The sequence below is a fragment of the Protopterus annectens genome, chromosome 1.part1 (genome assembly GCF_019279795.1).
Source record: "Protopterus annectens isolate FY-2018-M chromosome 1.part1, PAN1.0, whole genome shotgun sequence".
NCBI lineage: Eukaryota > Metazoa > Chordata > Ceratodontiformes > Protopteridae > Protopterus > Protopterus annectens.
In genome coordinates, this window is record NC_056726.1 from 845369843 (window position 1) to 845387839 (window position 17997).

At 44.2% G+C, this 17997-nt stretch overlaps 1 protein-coding gene across 1 annotated transcript in view; it reads right to left on the bottom strand.

Annotated features, from left to right (window-relative positions):
* Nucleotides 1-17997, bottom strand: part of LOC122815150 (probable E3 ubiquitin-protein ligase HERC1) — a 5886073-nt gene that overhangs the window by 1087907 nt on the left and 4780169 nt on the right. Inside the window, exon 62 of the mRNA XM_044087407.1 lies at nucleotides 7853-7918. Within this exon, the coding sequence (XP_043943342.1) occupies nucleotides 7853-7918 (66 nt within the window). The remainder of the gene's footprint in view (nucleotides 1-7852; nucleotides 7919-17997) is intronic.

The window sequence follows — 17997 nt, forward strand, 5'->3', positions numbered from 1 at the left end:
CCAGCATCATGTCTGTTGCCCTCATCTCTGAGGAACAGACTAAAATTCTTTGTAATTCTTTGCTCAGAAACTCTTGTGCTACTTGTGAGTTATTCACAACAGTCCTGGTCCATCTAATCATCAATGTCCAGGAATTTCAGGTTGGTGTTAATTCTGCTACTTTCAGGAAATCTTTACTATCCTTAGGTTTCCCTGTCAACATCTGTTGCCTTGGCTATTCACTTAACTTCTTAGTTTAAACTGTTCTTTCAAGAATCTCATATTTTCCAAATGTCTTGCAAGTAGTAGTTTCAATATTTCTTTCATCAGTTTTCTCTCTGGCTTCTGCTTACACTATTGCAAGAGTTTTTTTCTTGTCTGGCCACTGCACTTTTCAAAAAAAAAAAAAAAGATGCTTCTTTAGTAATCTTAGCAAGTATGTTCAATCTTCTGTCCACATCTTCACCTAAGCTGTCAGTTTTTCGCATGTCAGTTGTGCTGTTATAATTGCCTTCTTACTGCTGCCTATGAGGAATCACAAGCTTTATTTTTCAGCATTTTTATTTTTACATTTATCTGCAGGTTTGAGTAGATGTTCAGGGTTTAGACAGACAGCACACACCCTGATGGGGCAGAAATGTGCTGCTGCTGCACAATGAAGGTCAACATAAAACAGGCTAAAAAAAGCATGAATTTTGTAATAGCTTTTCCGATATCTCTTTTTTTAGGAGAACGATGCTAACCACTCATAAAATACTGTTTCTTGTAAAAGTAAAGCCATATCATATGAACAGGTTACAGTAATAAGATTCCCCTTAATAAGTCAGTTCTTGTAAAAGTATATTTTTTCTAGTCCAAAGGCCCAATGTATGAATAAAAAAGTTATGTCTTACCATAACGTTCCATCTGTGATGTTGATCCTCATTCAGTCATTACACATGGGTATTGGTACCCTTGGAACCGAGCCGGCCATTTTTCAAGCTCATGTCAGCCACAAACTCTCAAGCTAAACTCTTACCCATAATCCCCCTCTCCCTGTTACCTCAGATTGAGTTTGCAAGTCAAAAGAAGGTAGAGGCTACCTCTGGTCAACTGACCTATCTGAATCGGAAGGTGAGATCCACTATAAGCCTCAGGAGGAGGATGGAGGGAGGGACATAATGACCGAATGAGGATCAACATCACAGATGGAACATTATGGTAAGACATAACTTCTTTATCTGATGATGTTAATTCTCGCTCATTCCTTACGCATGGTACAGAGTCCCCAGCTACCTTATTTCTTGGGAGGCCTTCATGGAAGGACATTCCTGAGCACCATAGAGCCAAATGATGCTCTTCCCCTGGAAGCCAGATCTAATTTGTAATGGCTGATGAAGGTATGTGGTCTAGCCCACGTAGCAGCTGCACAAATGTCATGTAAAGAAGCTCTAGCATGGAAAGCAGCTGAGGTTGCTACTGACCGAGTAGAATGAGCCTTGACAGTGGTAGTTAACTGAACATTATGCTTGCTGTAAATAAAGGTCACGCAGTCTTTCAACCGCTTAACCAACATGACCTTGGAAAGAGCACATCCTAATCCAGGTCCAGAAAAGGCCAAAAAAAGGTGATTTGACTTGCGAGAAACTTTAGTTCTGTCAAAGTAGAAATGAAGTTGTCTGTGAATGACTAGGGTATGTACGCAATACTCTCCTGTGTTTGAATGATCGGGAAAGAAAATTGGCAATTCAATGGTTTGGTTAATGGACATGTCAGAAATCACTTTGGGCAAAAAAGTAGGATTAGTTCTCAATGACACACTGTCCTTATGAAAGGTAAGATATGGCTTCTTGATGCACAAGGCTTGAAGTTTGGAGATACATCTGGCAGAAGTAATAGCAACTAAGAATAAAGTCTTCCAGGACAAGTATTTGAAGTCGCAAGAAGAAGCTGGTGATGTTGTCAAAGCTTGTAAGACTAAAGCCAAATCCCATGGTTGAGTGGGTTCTCTAAAGGGAGGTTTTAGATGAAAAACGCCTTTTATGAAGGTCCTGCATAATTTGTGAGACATGAGAGAAGAATCCTGGACCCCACTGTGGAAATTAGAAATGGCGGTCAAGTGAACTCTGATCATGGAAGCAGAAAGACCACACTGGAATAAATCAGACAGATATTCTAGTGCTACGGGCATTGGTGCTGAGAAAGGATCTGTTTTTCTTTTAGCCAGATAGTAAACCTCTTCCACTTGCTGAGGTATGTATTTCTGGTAGACGGCTTATGAGATGCAATGAGAATGTCACATACAGGTAAGGATAGATCATTCTGCCTGGCAATCACTGGAAGTGGAGGAGCCAAGCTGTAAGCTTTAGGCTGTTTAGGTTTGGGTGAATCAGGATCTGCAGATGGGAGATCAAGTTTGGGGTTGGATCAAGAGTCCACGGTTGATCTAACAGGTGAGACCACAGGAAGGGGAACCAAATCTGACGAGGCCAAAATGGCGCTATGAGGATTAATTTGCTCTTCAACCGGCGGGCTTTTGTCAGGACCTGGGGAATGAGGGGAAGAGGAGGAAATGCATAAAGTAGACCTGAGGGCCAATCGTGGACTAGAGCGTCCCTGGGTGACTGTCCCCGAGGAGGAATCAGGGTGAAAAAATTGCTGCATTTGTAGTTGGTTGGGGAAGCAAAGAGGTCGCAGCAAGGAAGATGCCAGCGGTTGAAAATCTCCGCCGCTATCAAGGGATTCAGGGACCACTCGTGAGGGTGAAGAATGCACCTGCTGAGTCTGTCTGCTATCACGTTGGAACTCCTGGGAATGTGCATTGCTAGAAGAAAGCGGTTGGTAGCCATCGTCCATTGCCATAATCTCATGGCCTCCCGGCAAAGGGGATAAGACTTTGTTCCGCCTTGCTTGTTGATGTACCAGACCACCACCATGTTGTCTGATTAAAACGCAATGGTGCCAGACAGCAACAAGGGATGAAATGCTTGCAACGCCAGAAGCACAGCCCTCAACTCCAGAAAATTTATATGCAGATGGGCCTTCATTTCGGACCATGTACCTTGGACAATCTTTCCCTGAAATAGGTCCCCCCACCCCATCAGGGAGGTGTCCATGGTCACTGTGGCCGTGGGCTGTTGGAGGGAGAAGGTACGGGACCACTGAAGTGAATTCCGAGACAACCACCAATTTAATTCCTGCTTGCACCTGTGAGTTATCAGAATCTCGGCTGAAGGAGGGAGCTGAAAAGGGTACCACTGAGTGAGTAGCAACCACTGTAGCAGCCTCATGTGAAACCTGACCAGGGGAACAATTGTAATGGAGGCTGCCATGGAACCCAACAGCTGTAGGACCGAGTGAGCTGAGAGTACAGGAATCAGTTGTCTCAATTTTTTAATTCTGTGCTCCGGAATGGATGTTCTGCAGTTCTTTGTGCTCAGGAGAACCCCTATGAACTCTGTGGATTGAGATGGGGTGAGATTGGATTTTTGCCAATTTATGGTTATGCCTAGCCTTTCAGCGGTGTGAAGAGAGAAAGCCAGGGCTTTTTCTAACAGATGACTGGAGGAGGCAGTGATGAGCCAGTCGTCTGAGTATGGAAAAACCTGGAATCCCTGTAGTCATAGGAACGCTGTGATGACTGCCATGCACAGTCCAAAGGGCAGTACTCGTAACTGATAATGACTGGTGCTCCCATGGAAGCAAAGGAATCTCCTTGACTGTTTGTCCACTTTTATGTGGTAGTACGCGTCTTGAAGATCTATAGAGCACATCCAATCATCTTTTTCCAAAAGTGGGAGGATAGACTGTATAGTGACCATCCAGAATTTCTGTACCTTTACAAATTTGTTTAACACACTAAGATCCAAAATTGGTCTCCAGTCTCCAGGCACCAAAAATAGTCTTGAGAAGAATCCGGATCCTGTCTGGTCTGATGGGACTGTTTGGGTGACACTTTTGCTTAGCAGCTTTGCAATCTCTAATGCTGCCTGTACCCTTTGACTGGGTGGCACGTTGGGTAAATTCCTTAAGGTGGAGGGATAAAGATTGAACGGGATATGGTAACCTGTGGTTATTATTGTTTGTACCCAAGAATCGGTGGTGACGGTTAGCCAGGCAGAAGGGTACAAAAAGAAACGACCCCCAACCACTTCTAGAGGAAAGCAGTTGGGCTGCTCCTCAGGAGCACTGGTACGGTTGGCCAGTGAAAGAATCCCTGGAACCCTGGTTACGCAGACCTCATCTGTCCCAAAAGGGGAGTCTTCCCTGGGAATTTCCCCCTCTGCCTCTAGGGGAAAAATCGGCCTGTGTGTCATGGAAGGAGCCCTGAGATTTTTGTGCCATATCTTCTCACTCTTTTGGTTCTGGAGAAAGCCCATTGAGGGGAAGAGTAACGGACACCCACGGCAGAAAGGGTCTTACCATCCTGTTCACATCTAGCCAGTGTGCTTTTAACTTTGGGACCAAGCAACGAAGAGGCTTCAATTGGAGCGTTGATAAAGGAAGCCTTGAAAGGTTCTGCGAAATCACACAAGTGCATCCAGGCAAGTCGTCTCAGAACAACTCCTGCACATGCTTCTCTAGCTGCTCCTTCTGATGCATGAGAAATGAGACACATGGAGGAGTTAGAAATAGATTCAATGGTGGCTAATTGAGAGGCCACTTTGTCACAGACCTCAGACACAGCACCAGCCAAAGTTTCAGAGAGCTCAGAGATTAAGTCTCTTTGAAGCCTTGTAAAATGTGCCATGTAGTTCACAGCCCTGATTGCAAAGGTCCTTGATGCAAAGGTATGCTTCCCAATTCTGTCCAGAGCCTGAGACTCTCTGTTGGGTGGATGAACAGTCTGGCTTTCTTCGTCCGCCAGGTCCTTTTTTTATAGCTGCGGCCACCACCACCAAGGCATCTACCGGCAGACCTTTGGACCAATGGGGTCACTCTGAGGAGGGAACAAAATTTTATCTGGCCTCCAGGGAATGGCCTCAACTGTGTCAGGAGCCTTCCATGCACACTGCATGACGAGCCGGACCAGTTCGTCGGCAGGTGGAGTTTGGTTAGAGGGCTGCCAATCACCTCTCTGTTTCAGGATTTCTAGGATATCTCCGAAGGATACCTCAGAGGGTGACCTAGAGGATCCTTCCCCATCATCCAAGTCTGTGTCTTTGATGAGGGACTCCTCAGTGGAGTCCATGTGTTTCCTCTTACATGAAGACTTCCGATGAACTTCCTCAGAGGGAAGAACTGGGGAAGACAGCTCAATGGGTCCTCCTGTGGGGGTAAGTCCTGAAGCTCTCATGCCCGGTGTTCCTGTGCAAAAAGCAGAGGCACTGATAGCATAGGAATATCAGCCAATGCAATAGTCTTCTCCAGACTCGGAGTCCCTGGACAGCTGCGGAAAGCCGAAGAAGGGGCGCCACAGTTAGCATCCTGGGTAGTGGCAAGAGAATCCTGCCACAAAGGCAACTGAGCCTCCTTAGTGAGATCCAAAAGGGGAACCGCAGGTGAAGACTGTGCTACACTAAGGGGCTTCCAAGACAGTGACGGGGGATCTGATGAAGAATGGTCACCTCCCGAGGAAGTACAGGTCCTGGGGAGGAAGAATACCTCTAGCCAGAAGCAATTGATCCACAAGACGCAGCACATCGTGTTCAGAGAGGCTTCTAGTGGATCTCACAGACATAGCTGAAGGAGAATCAGGTCTATCCAAAGTCAGAACAAGTTCGGTGCCCACAACGGTGGAAGTTTGTACCGCAAAAAGAGGAGTTGGCATGGCCTAAACAACAGTAGCGTGTCCTGAGGAAACCATCGGTGCTGAAGGTAATGTCTGCGACAACGAGGTCAGTATCGAAGTAGTAACTGGTGGTGTCGAGTCTGCAACAGAAAGGGAATGGTTGGTGCCGAGCGAGTAGTCAGTGCCAAAACGATGGTCTGAACCAAGAGCGAGACTGGCGTCGACACACCTATCAGCGCCAACAAAAACTGCATGGACTGTACTGTCAGTGCCGAAGGAGTCTGAACCATGGAGCCCCTTGGTTCTGACGCTGTATGAGGCACACTACTCAGTGCTGAAAAAGTAGATGGCGCCAGTGGACTTGGAACCGAATAACTAGGCTCCAAAATCGTCAGTACTGAAGAGGCCAAATCTGTAGTGGAAAGCTTAGGTTTTTTTGGTCTCGGTTTCATAGGGCCTCCAGCCAGAGAGGATGGAAGAGACTTAGATTTTTTTTATAATCATCACTCCTTTTCTTGTGGGAGCTTGGAGGGGATGAGACCTCCGTCCCAGAAATAGCTTCTGAAAAGGAAGATTTAAGTAGCCCCTTTAAAATCAACTTATTCTTTCTTTCAATGACAGTCCTATTAGTGAAATTCTTACAAATCCCGCAAGGTGGGTCAACTGTTAAATGAGGCACACCCAAACAATAAACACATATAGAATGTGCATCAGAGACAGGCAATTTATGGCCACGTTCCACACATCTTTTAAAACCTGCACTGCCTTTTTTATCTGTCATAGTAAAGAAAGGGAAAGAAGGGTTACCAAAACGGAATTAGCCGAAGGTAAGGCCCAGAAAGATTTACCAACGATGGTAAAGGGAAAGAAATACCTTGTCTGTAAAAGAAGAAAAAAAAAAAAAAAATAAGAAAAATAAGGAGTAGTCGCTAGGTGCGATAAGGTAAGAGATAACTAAAATAACTACTTTTTTTCCTCAAAAAATTTTGTCTAATTTTTGAAAAGATCAAAAATGTGTACTTAGCTCAAGAGAAGTAGCCTGACACAACCTAAATGCAACGTGGCAAATGAAATCTGAGGTAACAGGGAGAGGGGGATTATGGGTAAGAGTTTAGCTCAAGAGTTTGTGGCTGACGCGAGCTTGGAAAATGGCCGGCTCAGTTCCGAGGTCACAACAGATACCCATGCATAAGGAATGAATGAGGATTAACATCATCAGATTTAATATTACACAATAAAGGGTCCTTGTCATTCAAAAACATGAACTCTGATTAGACAGCCCAATTAGCATGCCCATTGTAAATCAAGCTTATACCAATGCAAAAAATCCAGTCGTTGAATTACTGTTGAGTTGCTGGATTTTCCATTGACATATACTTGATAACCTAACATATTTTAAGGGGGACACACAAAGTAGGGAAAAAAGGAACATTCTGCAAAACATTGAACACTTAACAGGTATGCTTACCAGTAGCACAATAACCATCTCTATCAACTGTCCAGACAGTTGCAGAATGTCCCCAATTTTCCTCATATTTCTTCCCTGTTCCTCATAAAATTATTAATTACCACAGGATTCTTCTGTCAGTGACTAATGCCAGACAGAGTTTAGTTATCCACGTATTTCTTCAGTAAAAGAGACGGGACATAAGTTGGCAGCATCAAAAAAGACAAGACTCCAACCATGGGTGAATCCTGTTATACCAACACCCAGTCACTGATAATTGCTAAATGATACAATCTTGGAAAACCAGTACTTACTTTATAGTTACATCTACAAAAGTGCATCAGTCCCATTCATTAAGATTTGTTATGACTTAATGGAGCAATAACACTTTCTTTGCCTATAGTTCACAACTCATGGATATAAAACTCTCATGATACAACAATGTAACCCCCCCCCCAACAAAACTGCTAACCCTCTTTGAAGCCTTGTAAAGAGACAGACCCAGCACATCAAAAGCTGCACTAAAGACTGGGATTCTGAGAATTTCAGGCCACTGAGAAAGATACAGTTCATTTCTACTTTTGTGTTACTAAATATGCTGCCTTTCTTTCAAGCTTAAGGTAAAACTTCCCAAAAATGTCAGTCTATATTTTTTCCTGAATTAAAACACACAAGGAAAATGGTACATTGAAGAGAAGTATAAAAAAAGAGGATACCTCTGGCCTGTCTGTAAACCAGTTAATGAGTTGTTCATCCATCAAAAAGCTCCACTTGCTGTTATCCTACAAAAAGAAAATGGGAATATGATAGAAACAGTATGACTTTTATAGAAGGGAAAATGTGATGCTCTAGCACAGTGAATCACATCAAAAACGTTCTGATTAATTACACACTTTCTTGGTACAGATTCATGTAATATCATCAAAGCCACTTTTGTTAAAACTACTAACTCCGAGTTAATAACACTGAAAGCAACTTACATAAAAAAATTGTTTTTCAAGGGGTAGACTCCCCATACCTTTCTTTTTTAAATAGCCAAACTCCATGGATGCACAGTTATAAGGAAAAGAGTAAACACCCTGTACTTAAAAATCCTCAAACTATATTTTTAGCAACTGTTTTCTTAACCTGATTTTTTTACAGCATAAAATAGTTAAACAGTAAAATAAACAGTGAAACAAAACCATTTGCACACAGGTTTTACGACATATATTAAATCAATAATAAATACATGCAAGCATACATATATAAACAGAGGTATAGTTTTCTGCATCTTTTACTGAAAGTAGCTTTCATTATTATATACTGACAGCAACAACAACAAAATGACATCATTCTAAGGAAACAATATCCTTAGAAACTCATTTAGCTTGCTCATTAGGTTCAGATCATGACTCTGTTTCTGAAATGTAATCTCAACAGCAACATGTTTTATAAGATTTATTAAATGTTATTCAAAACAGAAGTTATGTACCTACTATAAAAAGAAGTTATGTCTTACCATAACATTCCATCTGTGTTGTTGATCTTCGCTCATTTTACTGATGGGTTATCGGTTCCGTCCTCTGAACCGAGCCGGCCTCATACCAAGCTCGCGTCAGCCAAAAACTCTCAAGCCAAGATCCTACCCATAATGCTCTGCTCCCTGTTACCTCAGATTGAGTTTGCAAGTTGATAGACAAAAGTAGAGTTACCTCTGGTCATAACAGACCTACAATAATGGAAAAAAGAAGCATATGAGATCCACCAAAAACCTCCAGAGGGGGACGGTGGGTGGGGAGTAATGAATGGATGAAGATCAGCAACACAGATGGAACGTTATGGTATGACATAACTTCTTTATTTGATGTTGTTAATCTTCGTTCATTCTAACTGATAGAATAGAGTCCCCAGCTACCTGTATTCCGGAGCGGCCCTCATGGAAGGACATTCCTGAGCACTATGGAACCAAAAGAAGATAATGAAGGATAAAAGTATGGGGTGTGGCCTGAGTCACAGATGAGCAAATGTCATTGAGGGAAGCCCTAGCATGGAAAGCTGCTGAAGTTGCCATAGACCTTGTAGAATAGGCTTTCACTTTGTAAGGCAAGGTGATGTTGTTCTTGTTGTAGATGAAGGCAATGCAATTTCTCAACCATGACGCCAATGTAACTTTAGAGACAGGATGACCTAGCTTGGACCAGAATAGGCCAGAAATAAATTGTCTGATTTACAGGTAGATTTTGTTCTGTCCAAATAAAAACGTATTTGCCTGTGAACATCTAGGGAGTTCAGACAATACTCTTCCTTGCTAGAATGATTAGGAAAAAATACTGGGAGGTCAATAGACTGGTTGACAGACCACTCTGACACCACTTTTGGTAAAAAGGAAGAATTAGTTCTCAGTGAGACTCTATCCTTATGGAAAATAAGGTAGGGACGGTTGATGCATAAGGCTTGAAGTTCTGACAGACATCTGACCGATGTGACTGCAACCAGAAAAAAGTTTTCCAGGAGAGATACTTTAGATCACATGAAGACACAGGTTTAAGGGGGGAGCTGTTAGGGTTTGTAGAACCAAGGCCAAATCCCAAGGCTGTACTCGTTCTCTAAAGGGAGGTTTTAGGTAAAAAACGCCTTTCATGAAAGTCTTACAGAGTCTGTGCGACACGAGTGAAGAGCCCTGAAAGCCAATGTGGAAATTAGAAATGGCAGCTAAATGAACACGAATAGTAGAGGCTGATACCCCAGATTGAAAAAGATCTGATAAGTAATCTAATACCACCAAAACTGGGGTTGACAAGGGGTCCAACTTGTTTGTTCACTGCCCATAATGTAAACCTTTTCCATTCGCTGAGCTAGATTAGCCTGGTGGAAGATTTATGAGATGCAATAAGAATACTGCACACAGGGAAGGAGAGGTTAATCCTGCCCGGCAATCATTGAAAGTGGAGAAAGCAAGCTGTCAGCTTCAGGTTTGTTAGATTGGGGTGAGTCAGGCCCTGTGGATAGCAGATCAACGTCGGGGTTGGATTGAGAATCCATGGTCGATCTAGCAGGTGAGGCCAGAGGAAGGGGAAATCAAACTTGTCGAGGCCAACATGGAGCAATGAGGATCACTTTGCTCTTAAACTGCCGTGCTTTCTTCAGAAATTGGGAGATGACGGGTAGAGGAGAATAAGTATAAAGCAGACCCGAGGGCCAGGCATAGACTAGAGTGTCTCTCGGTGAATGTCCCCAAGGGGGGATCAGGGCAAAGTAACTGCTGCAGTTGTAGTAGATTGGGGAGGTGAATAGATCACAGTAAGGCTGGCCCCAGCGGTTGAAAATTTTTGCAGCTATCACAGGATTGTGGGACCACTTGTGAGGTTGTAGAATCCACCTGCTCAATTTGTCTACTATCATATTAGAGCTCCCGGGAATGTGCATTGCAATTAGAAAGTGGTTGGAAGCTATCACCCATTGCCATATTCTGAAGGCCTCTCGGCATAACGGATAAGATCTGGTACCCCCTTGCTTGCTGATGTATCACACTACTGATATGTTATCTGATTGGATTGCAATAGTCCCTGATGGAAGGATCGAGTGGAATGTTGTAATGCTAATAGCACCACCCTCAGTTCCAGGACACTGATATGCAAATGGGCCTATGTCTCCGACCAGGTGCCTTGGACTGATTTTCCCTGACATAGCCCCCCCCACCCAATCAGGGAGGTGTCTGTGGTCACCGTGGCTATTGGCTGATGGGGGCTGAAGGGGCAAGACCATTGTTAGGGATTTTGAGACATCCACCAGAGCAAATCTTGCTTGCAACTAGTTACACTTATCTAAAAAGACAAAGGATGTTGCAGAGGGTACCACTGAGTGAGAAGTAGCCACTGAAGAAGTCTCATGTGGAATCTGGCCAAAGGAACAATGGTGATCGAGGCTGCCATTGACTCCAACAGCTGAAGTATGGACAGAGCAGAGGATTTGTGGTGACAGATTAGCGACTGAATCTGTTGTCTTATTCTTTGAAGTCTGTGATCTGGAAGAGATGCTGTGCAATTCTTCATGTCCAACAAAACTCCAATGAATTCTAAGGACTGTGCCAGGGTCTTGTTGGACTTCTCCCAGTTTATAGTGATTCCCATGAGCTGAGCTGTGAGAAGAGTGTAGTCTAGGGCTTCTTCTAGTAGACACTTGGTGGGGGCGGTAAGGAGCCAGTCGTCTAGGTATGAAAAAACCTGGAATCCTTGAAGTCGCAGGTGAGCGATAACCACTGCCATGCATTTGGTGAACACTCTGGGGGCTGTAGAGAGACCGAAGGGCAATGCTCGACACTGGTAGTGACTGGATCCTTTGCAGAAGCGGAGGTATCTTCTTGAGTGCTTGTCCACTTTTATATGGTAATACACATCTTGAAGATCTACAGAGCACATCCAATCATCTTCGTCCAGAAGAGGCAGGATAGACTGAACCGTGACCAACCAGAATTTCTCTGTTTTTACAAATTTGTTTAGTGAGGTGAGATCCAGAATTGGTCTCCAGTCCCCTGTCTTTTTTTGCACTAAAAAAAACCTTGAATAAAAACTGGATCCTATTTGGTCTGTGGGGATCGTTTGGATGGCTCTTTTTTGTACCAGCTTTTGGATTTTGTGTGCTGCTGCTTCCCTTTGACTGGGTGAAATGTCGGGTAAGACTCTGGGTGAAGTAGGACAGAGATGGAAGGGGATGCGTTAGCCTCTGGATATTATTCATTGCACCCAAGATTCGGTGGTTATGGTTTGCCAGGTAGTGGAGTACATGGAAAAATGACCCCCCCCCGACCACTTCTAAAGTTGAGCAGTCAGGCAATGCCTTCAGGAGCACTGGTAGGGTTGGCCAGAGAGTTCAAGGAGCTTACAGCAAAGGTCAATGAAACAAACACATGCTTCCCGAGTCTGTCATTCGCCCGTGACTCCTTGTTGGGTGGATGGACAGTCTGATTCTCTTCTTCCAAATCTTTTTTGGTTGCAGCAGCCGCCACCACCATGGCATCTACTGGAAAACCTTTGGACCAATGGGGATGCTCAGCTGGGGGTGATAAAATCTTGTCAGGTCTCCGAGGTATAGCTTACAAGGTGTTAGGAGACTTCCATGCTCACTGGACGATGAGCTGGACAAGCTCATCGGCCAGTGGGGTAACCCAGGAGGTAGAGGGCAAGGCACAAAAGGCCTGCAGGAATACTGATTCCTCTGAGGAAGGGTTGGAGGACTTCCAGTCACCCCTCAGTCTTAGGATCTTGAGGATGTCACCAAACAACACCTCATCAGAGGGTGACCATGGGGACCCCTCCCCATGATCAAAGTCCGTACCTTTGGTCAAAGATTCCTCAGTGGAGTCCATGCACTTCCTCTTGCACAAAGCTTTGCAAGGGACTTTCTCAGTGGAGAGCTCTGGGGAAGACGGCAAAGAAGGCATCTCCTGAGGGGGAGAAACCTGAGGCCCTTGTGCCCGGGGTCCGATAGTTGCGGCTTGCAACAGCTGGCACAGAGGGGGGCAAGGACTCCAACAGGGAGGTTTTGCCAGCAGAGGCAAGTGCCCTCTCCATGGCCTGGAAGGCTGGACTGCCAGAAGAGGGATGGGAGCTCGGAACAGAGCATGACAACCACAGAACTGGGGTCACACCCTGGTCCGACGAGCCAACCCCCATACCAGGAGTTTCAAGAGGACTGTGGTGCATGAGGGGAGGTGGATTCCTTGAGGGTGCCATTGAAAAAATTGGCATGGAACTAAGAATGCCTACCCCAACAGTACAGCCCCTAGCCTGAGAAGGGCCCTGTGCCCAGTGTACTAAGGGCCACAAGGACTACTCCGGTTCCAAAGTGAGGTCCACTGTTGTTGTCGAAGGAATGGAAGCTGCTGTCAGAGGAAGGAGCTTCGAAGCTTCACTAGGAAGTCAAAGGAGGAGTGTAAGTTGGAGTCTGTGGATAAATATGGTCACCTACAAGAGGGACCGCAGCTTTAGATGGTTGAGAGAGTCCCCTGGCCACAAGCTACTGGTCGATAAGCCGTAACACATCCTGTTCCGAGAGGCTCCTGGTCGACCTCATAGAGAGACCAGATGGAGATTCCGGCCTCTCTAAAAAGGGGCTGCGGTGGCTTCCTGAAAATGGATCCAGGGAAGGATAGTACTTGGTCCTTGCTAATTCGTCTGGTGTAGAGCCCGGAAACAACGGTGTCTGCACTGAGGAGAATGGTGTCGAGGTTATCTGCGCCGACAAAGGCAGCACCATAGGAGTTGAGGGTGTCTGCACCATAAAGGGTAGTGTGGAAAATGTCTGCAGCGATGAATACGGTGCCGTCGAGGAAGGTGTCTGCACCGGTAACAACGGTGCCAAAAAGGACTGCATCAAACAGCATGCTGGTGCCGAAGGCATCTGCACTGTAGAGAGCAATATCCCAGAGGTTTTCAGTATCGGCAAGGATGGAGCTGAAGTAGTCTGCAAAAATGGTGCCAAAGGAGACTGCACCTATAGAGATGGTGCCAATAAAGGCTGCGACGAAACTGTCAGAGCCATAAGTGTCTGCACTGGGAATTCTGGTGCTGGGGGCGATAAAGAGGACATAGCTGGAGGAAGAATCAACTGGGGTGGTGCTGAGGCTGGGGCTGAAAGGACCACAGATGGCAGTGCCAGGCTCGAAATTTTTAACTTTTTGTGAGTCAACTCCTTACGATCTCCAGAGGGAGATGAAGTGAGTGATCTCAAGGAGGAAGAAGAAGAAAGCCTCTTATGGGGTTTAGCGGGGGGGGGTGAGCCCTCCGACCCAGAGATAGCCTTGCAGAAAGGAGTTTTAAGGAGGCCTTTTAGAATCAATTTATTCTTCCTTTCATTGAGAGTCCTAGTCAAAACATTTCTGCAAATCCCACACGGAGGGTCCACTGAAATGTGGGAAACATTCAAGCAATAGACACATAAATCATGGCCATCAGAAGGCGGTAACTTACGGCCGCATTCCGTACATTGTTTGAAACCAACACTACTTTTCTTATCTGACATAATGATATGAAGGGAGAAGTACGACAATACCAAGAGGTTAAGAAAACCTACCCAGAAGGGTAAGAAAGGGAAAGAAGAAGGATTATCAACGATGGTAATGGAGAATTACCTCAAAGGTAAGAAAAGGAAAATTACTATAGGGAGAGAGTCTCAAAGTTGCGACAGGGTAGGAGGATACAGATTGTAACTAACAGAAAACTTTCTAAACAGTAACAACGGAAAAACTTCAAAAATTGTTCACTTAGCTGAGAGAGAATGGCTGTACAGCAACGCGGCAAAAGAGATCTGGGGTAACAGGGTGCAGATCATTGTGAGCAGGATCTTGGCTCGAGAGGTTTTTGGTTGAATTGAGCTTGGTATGAGGCCGGCTCAATTCTGAGAACGGAACCAATAACCCATCAGTAAGGAATGAATGAAGATTAACAACATCAGGTTGTGTTGTTTTCTTCTGTCCATCTCAACCTGTGGGTTATTGGATCCAATCAGATCTAATCACAAACAAGCCCTGTACTTCAGCATCTTCATCTCTGAAGCTCCACCTCTTCTCAATTAATGATCTTCCCTGTACAATCTCCTCAGATTAAGTTTGCCCCACAACACATATTCTACACATACAAAGTCACTATATTAAGAGGATGAAGAATGGTTCAGAAGGGTCCCCACAACAGACTTCAGACTGGCCCACAAAGGCCACCAAGATTCACATACACTAGTAACAATTTGAAAGGGGATGGACTGAGGGTTGCTTGAGATGGAGAGAAGGCAACAACATGGATCTAATGTATGATAAGTACTTATTTTTCATACGGGATGCCTTTTGCTTCCACCTCAAGCTGATTGACAAAGTCCCCATTCAAAAAGAGTGGGTGATAGAAGAAAATATTCCATAAAATGGTGGAGCTAAATAATGTCAGAGATCTAGACTGAATGTCTAATTTACAATGGAACTTATATGCATGGGAGACCAGGTAGCTGTTGTACAAATACCACCTAAAGAAGCATGGCCAAAGACGGTGGTTGAAGTATAATCTGAAGCATGGGCTTTTGGCTTGTTAGACAAAGAAAAACCTTTCATGGAATAAACCAAAAATATGCATTCAAAAAGCCATATAGACAAAGTCACCCTAGAAACAGGTTTTCTAAACATAGCTTTAGAGAAGCATACAAAAAGTTGATCTGACTTCTGAAATGATAGCTGACAATGGAGGTCTAAACACTGGGGCATATATTTACTCTTGTTAGGCAAATTTGGAAAAAAACATTGGCAGGTGAATCAACTGGTTCAAATTAGACTTGGAGGCTACTTTAGGTAAGAAAGAGAGATGTATTTGCAAAGAAACCCTGTTTTATAGAATATAAGATAGGGTGGGATGCAGGACAAAGCATGAAGTTCTAGAACCCTTCTGGCTGAAGTGATAGCCACAAAGAAGAGTGTTTTCATAAAAGATACTTCAAGTTTACAGCAGTAGCTCGTTCAGAAGGAGGGCCTGGGTCAAACCTTGGAGTAGAAGAGGAGAATCCCAATTCTTTAGATAATCGCATATGGTCTTAACTTACATGAAAGTTTGAGATGACTACCAGCTGAACCTTAGCAGTAGTGTAGCTGAGCACAGACAGAAAAAAAGCCCAACCAGAAAATCTAAATTTAAATTCAAAGGAGCAGAAAAGGGATCCAAGACCTTACAAGTTGCTCAAAAAGAGAGAAGCTTTTTCACTTACTGCTATGAATCTTCCTTACTGTTGGCTTCAGAGAAGATTAAAGGATGTGCACAACTCTCATAGAAAGTTTGGAATCTTTGGGCATCACTGGAACTGGACGAACCAAGTGGTCAACTTGAGGGATTTCAGATTCAATTGAGGCTGGCCCGAAGGATGGGATATCAAATCTGGAAAAGGATCCAGATCCAAAACAGGGTTTAACAGGTAAGTCCACAGAAAAGGACAACCATACCTGTCTGGGCAAGAAGGGGACTATGAGCATTACAGTCACTCTGCAACAGGCTGCTTTCTGTAGAAACATTATTATTAAGGGCACTGGAGGATAAGTGTGCAGCAGAACAGGGGGGGCATCTATGAAGAAGAACATTTCCTTGGAGGGAATTAGAACAAAAAAGCTGCTGCATTTGGTGCTGAAACTGGTTACAAAGACATTTCAGCATGGCTGGCCCCAGTGGCTGAAAATGTGCACCGCCACTGATGGCTTAGGGAACCACTCATGAGGCATCAGTATGCTCCTGCTCAGACTGTATGCTAGAATGCTAGATTTCCCTGGGATGTGCATTGCTATCAGAAAGCATTGACAAAACATCACCTGTTGCCACATGCTCATAGCCTCTCGATGCAGCAGATAAGATCACATTTCCCACTATTTATGTACAACACCACTGCCATGCTGTTTGTCTGCATGACAACCACACCTTTGGAGAGGTGGTCTTGAAAAGTCTGCAATGCAAGGAAGAGTGCTCTCATCTCCAAAACACTGACATAAAGATGAGCCTCTGACTGTGTCCAGGTACCAAGGGCTATCCTCACTTCAAAATCCACCCGAACCCATCCCACCCTAGAAGGAAAGTGTCAGTGGTCATAGTACCATTGGGCTGAGGAACAACAAATGGGTGACCTAAAGAAACCTGATTTGACACCAGCCACCAAGAAATGTTATGATGATAAACAGGAAAAGTCAAGCAGTGAGATGCAACTGACCACTTGACTGATAAAGTTCATTGAAGAACCCACATGAAAAACCTGGAAGAAGAACAAGACAGAGTGCAGAAGCCATTAGACAAAGGACTATGTGAGTAAGTGACCTCTGAAGCAGTAAAACCCGACTGGCTTGAAGTCATAGGGTTAGCAATCTTGAGGGAGGTAGTCTGGTTAGTGGTGTCCAGATGGTAACCAATAAATTCTAGATCACTGACAGGTTACAGGTTGGAATTTTTCAAAATGACTGTAATGCCCAAAGACAGATACAGCTGTAGCATGAAGTCTCTCCTCTTAATGAATGATACCCACAAAGTCCTTTTAAGGAGCCAGCTGTCAGAGGTGACTTGTGCCTTGCATATAGAGCAATCTCTGTCCTAGCTGCTACCACTGACATACACTTGGTGAGTACCGGTGGAGCTGTGCTGAGGACAAATGACAGTGCTCGAAACTGGTAGTGACTGACCAACAATCTGAAAAGCAGGAGCATCCTGGAATACCTTGCTATCATTACGTGATAGTAAGCATTTTTGAAGTCTACTGAGCAAGCATATCCAATCACTCTTCCACTGTACAGGTCGAATGGACAGTATTGTCACCATCCCGAATTTGGTCTGTTTTAAGAGAAGGTCTAACCTGCTTGACAGTAACCATCTTTGAGAGCTACTGAGCATATCCAATCATTCTTCATTTAAAGCGGTAGAATGGAAAGCACTGACACCTTCCAGAACCTGGTCTGTTTTATGAAAAGCTTTAACTGGCTTGGGTCCAAAATAAGCCTGAGGTCCCTGTTTTTCTTTGGCACCAAAAATAATCTTGAATAGACACTGGATTCTATCTGGTCTTGTGGAAAATCTTGGATGACTCATTTCATGAGCAGCTTCTGAATCTCCGTTGCTTCCCTTTATTGATGGGATGGCAGTTTTGAAAATAATTCTTATGTTAGAATTGAGACAAAATAAAGACTTACAAGATAGCTGCATATTGATCAGCAGCTTAATTTTAGCTCTCCCACTGTGAAAAAAGAAACTGAGAAATATCAGCCAGTGATATTGTCAGCTTCAGTAAAATTCAATTACTGCCTAGTAAGTACACTCGATGCCAGCAAAAAAGAAATTTAGAGAACCTGAAATATAATCAACCAGAAAAGGTGAAACGA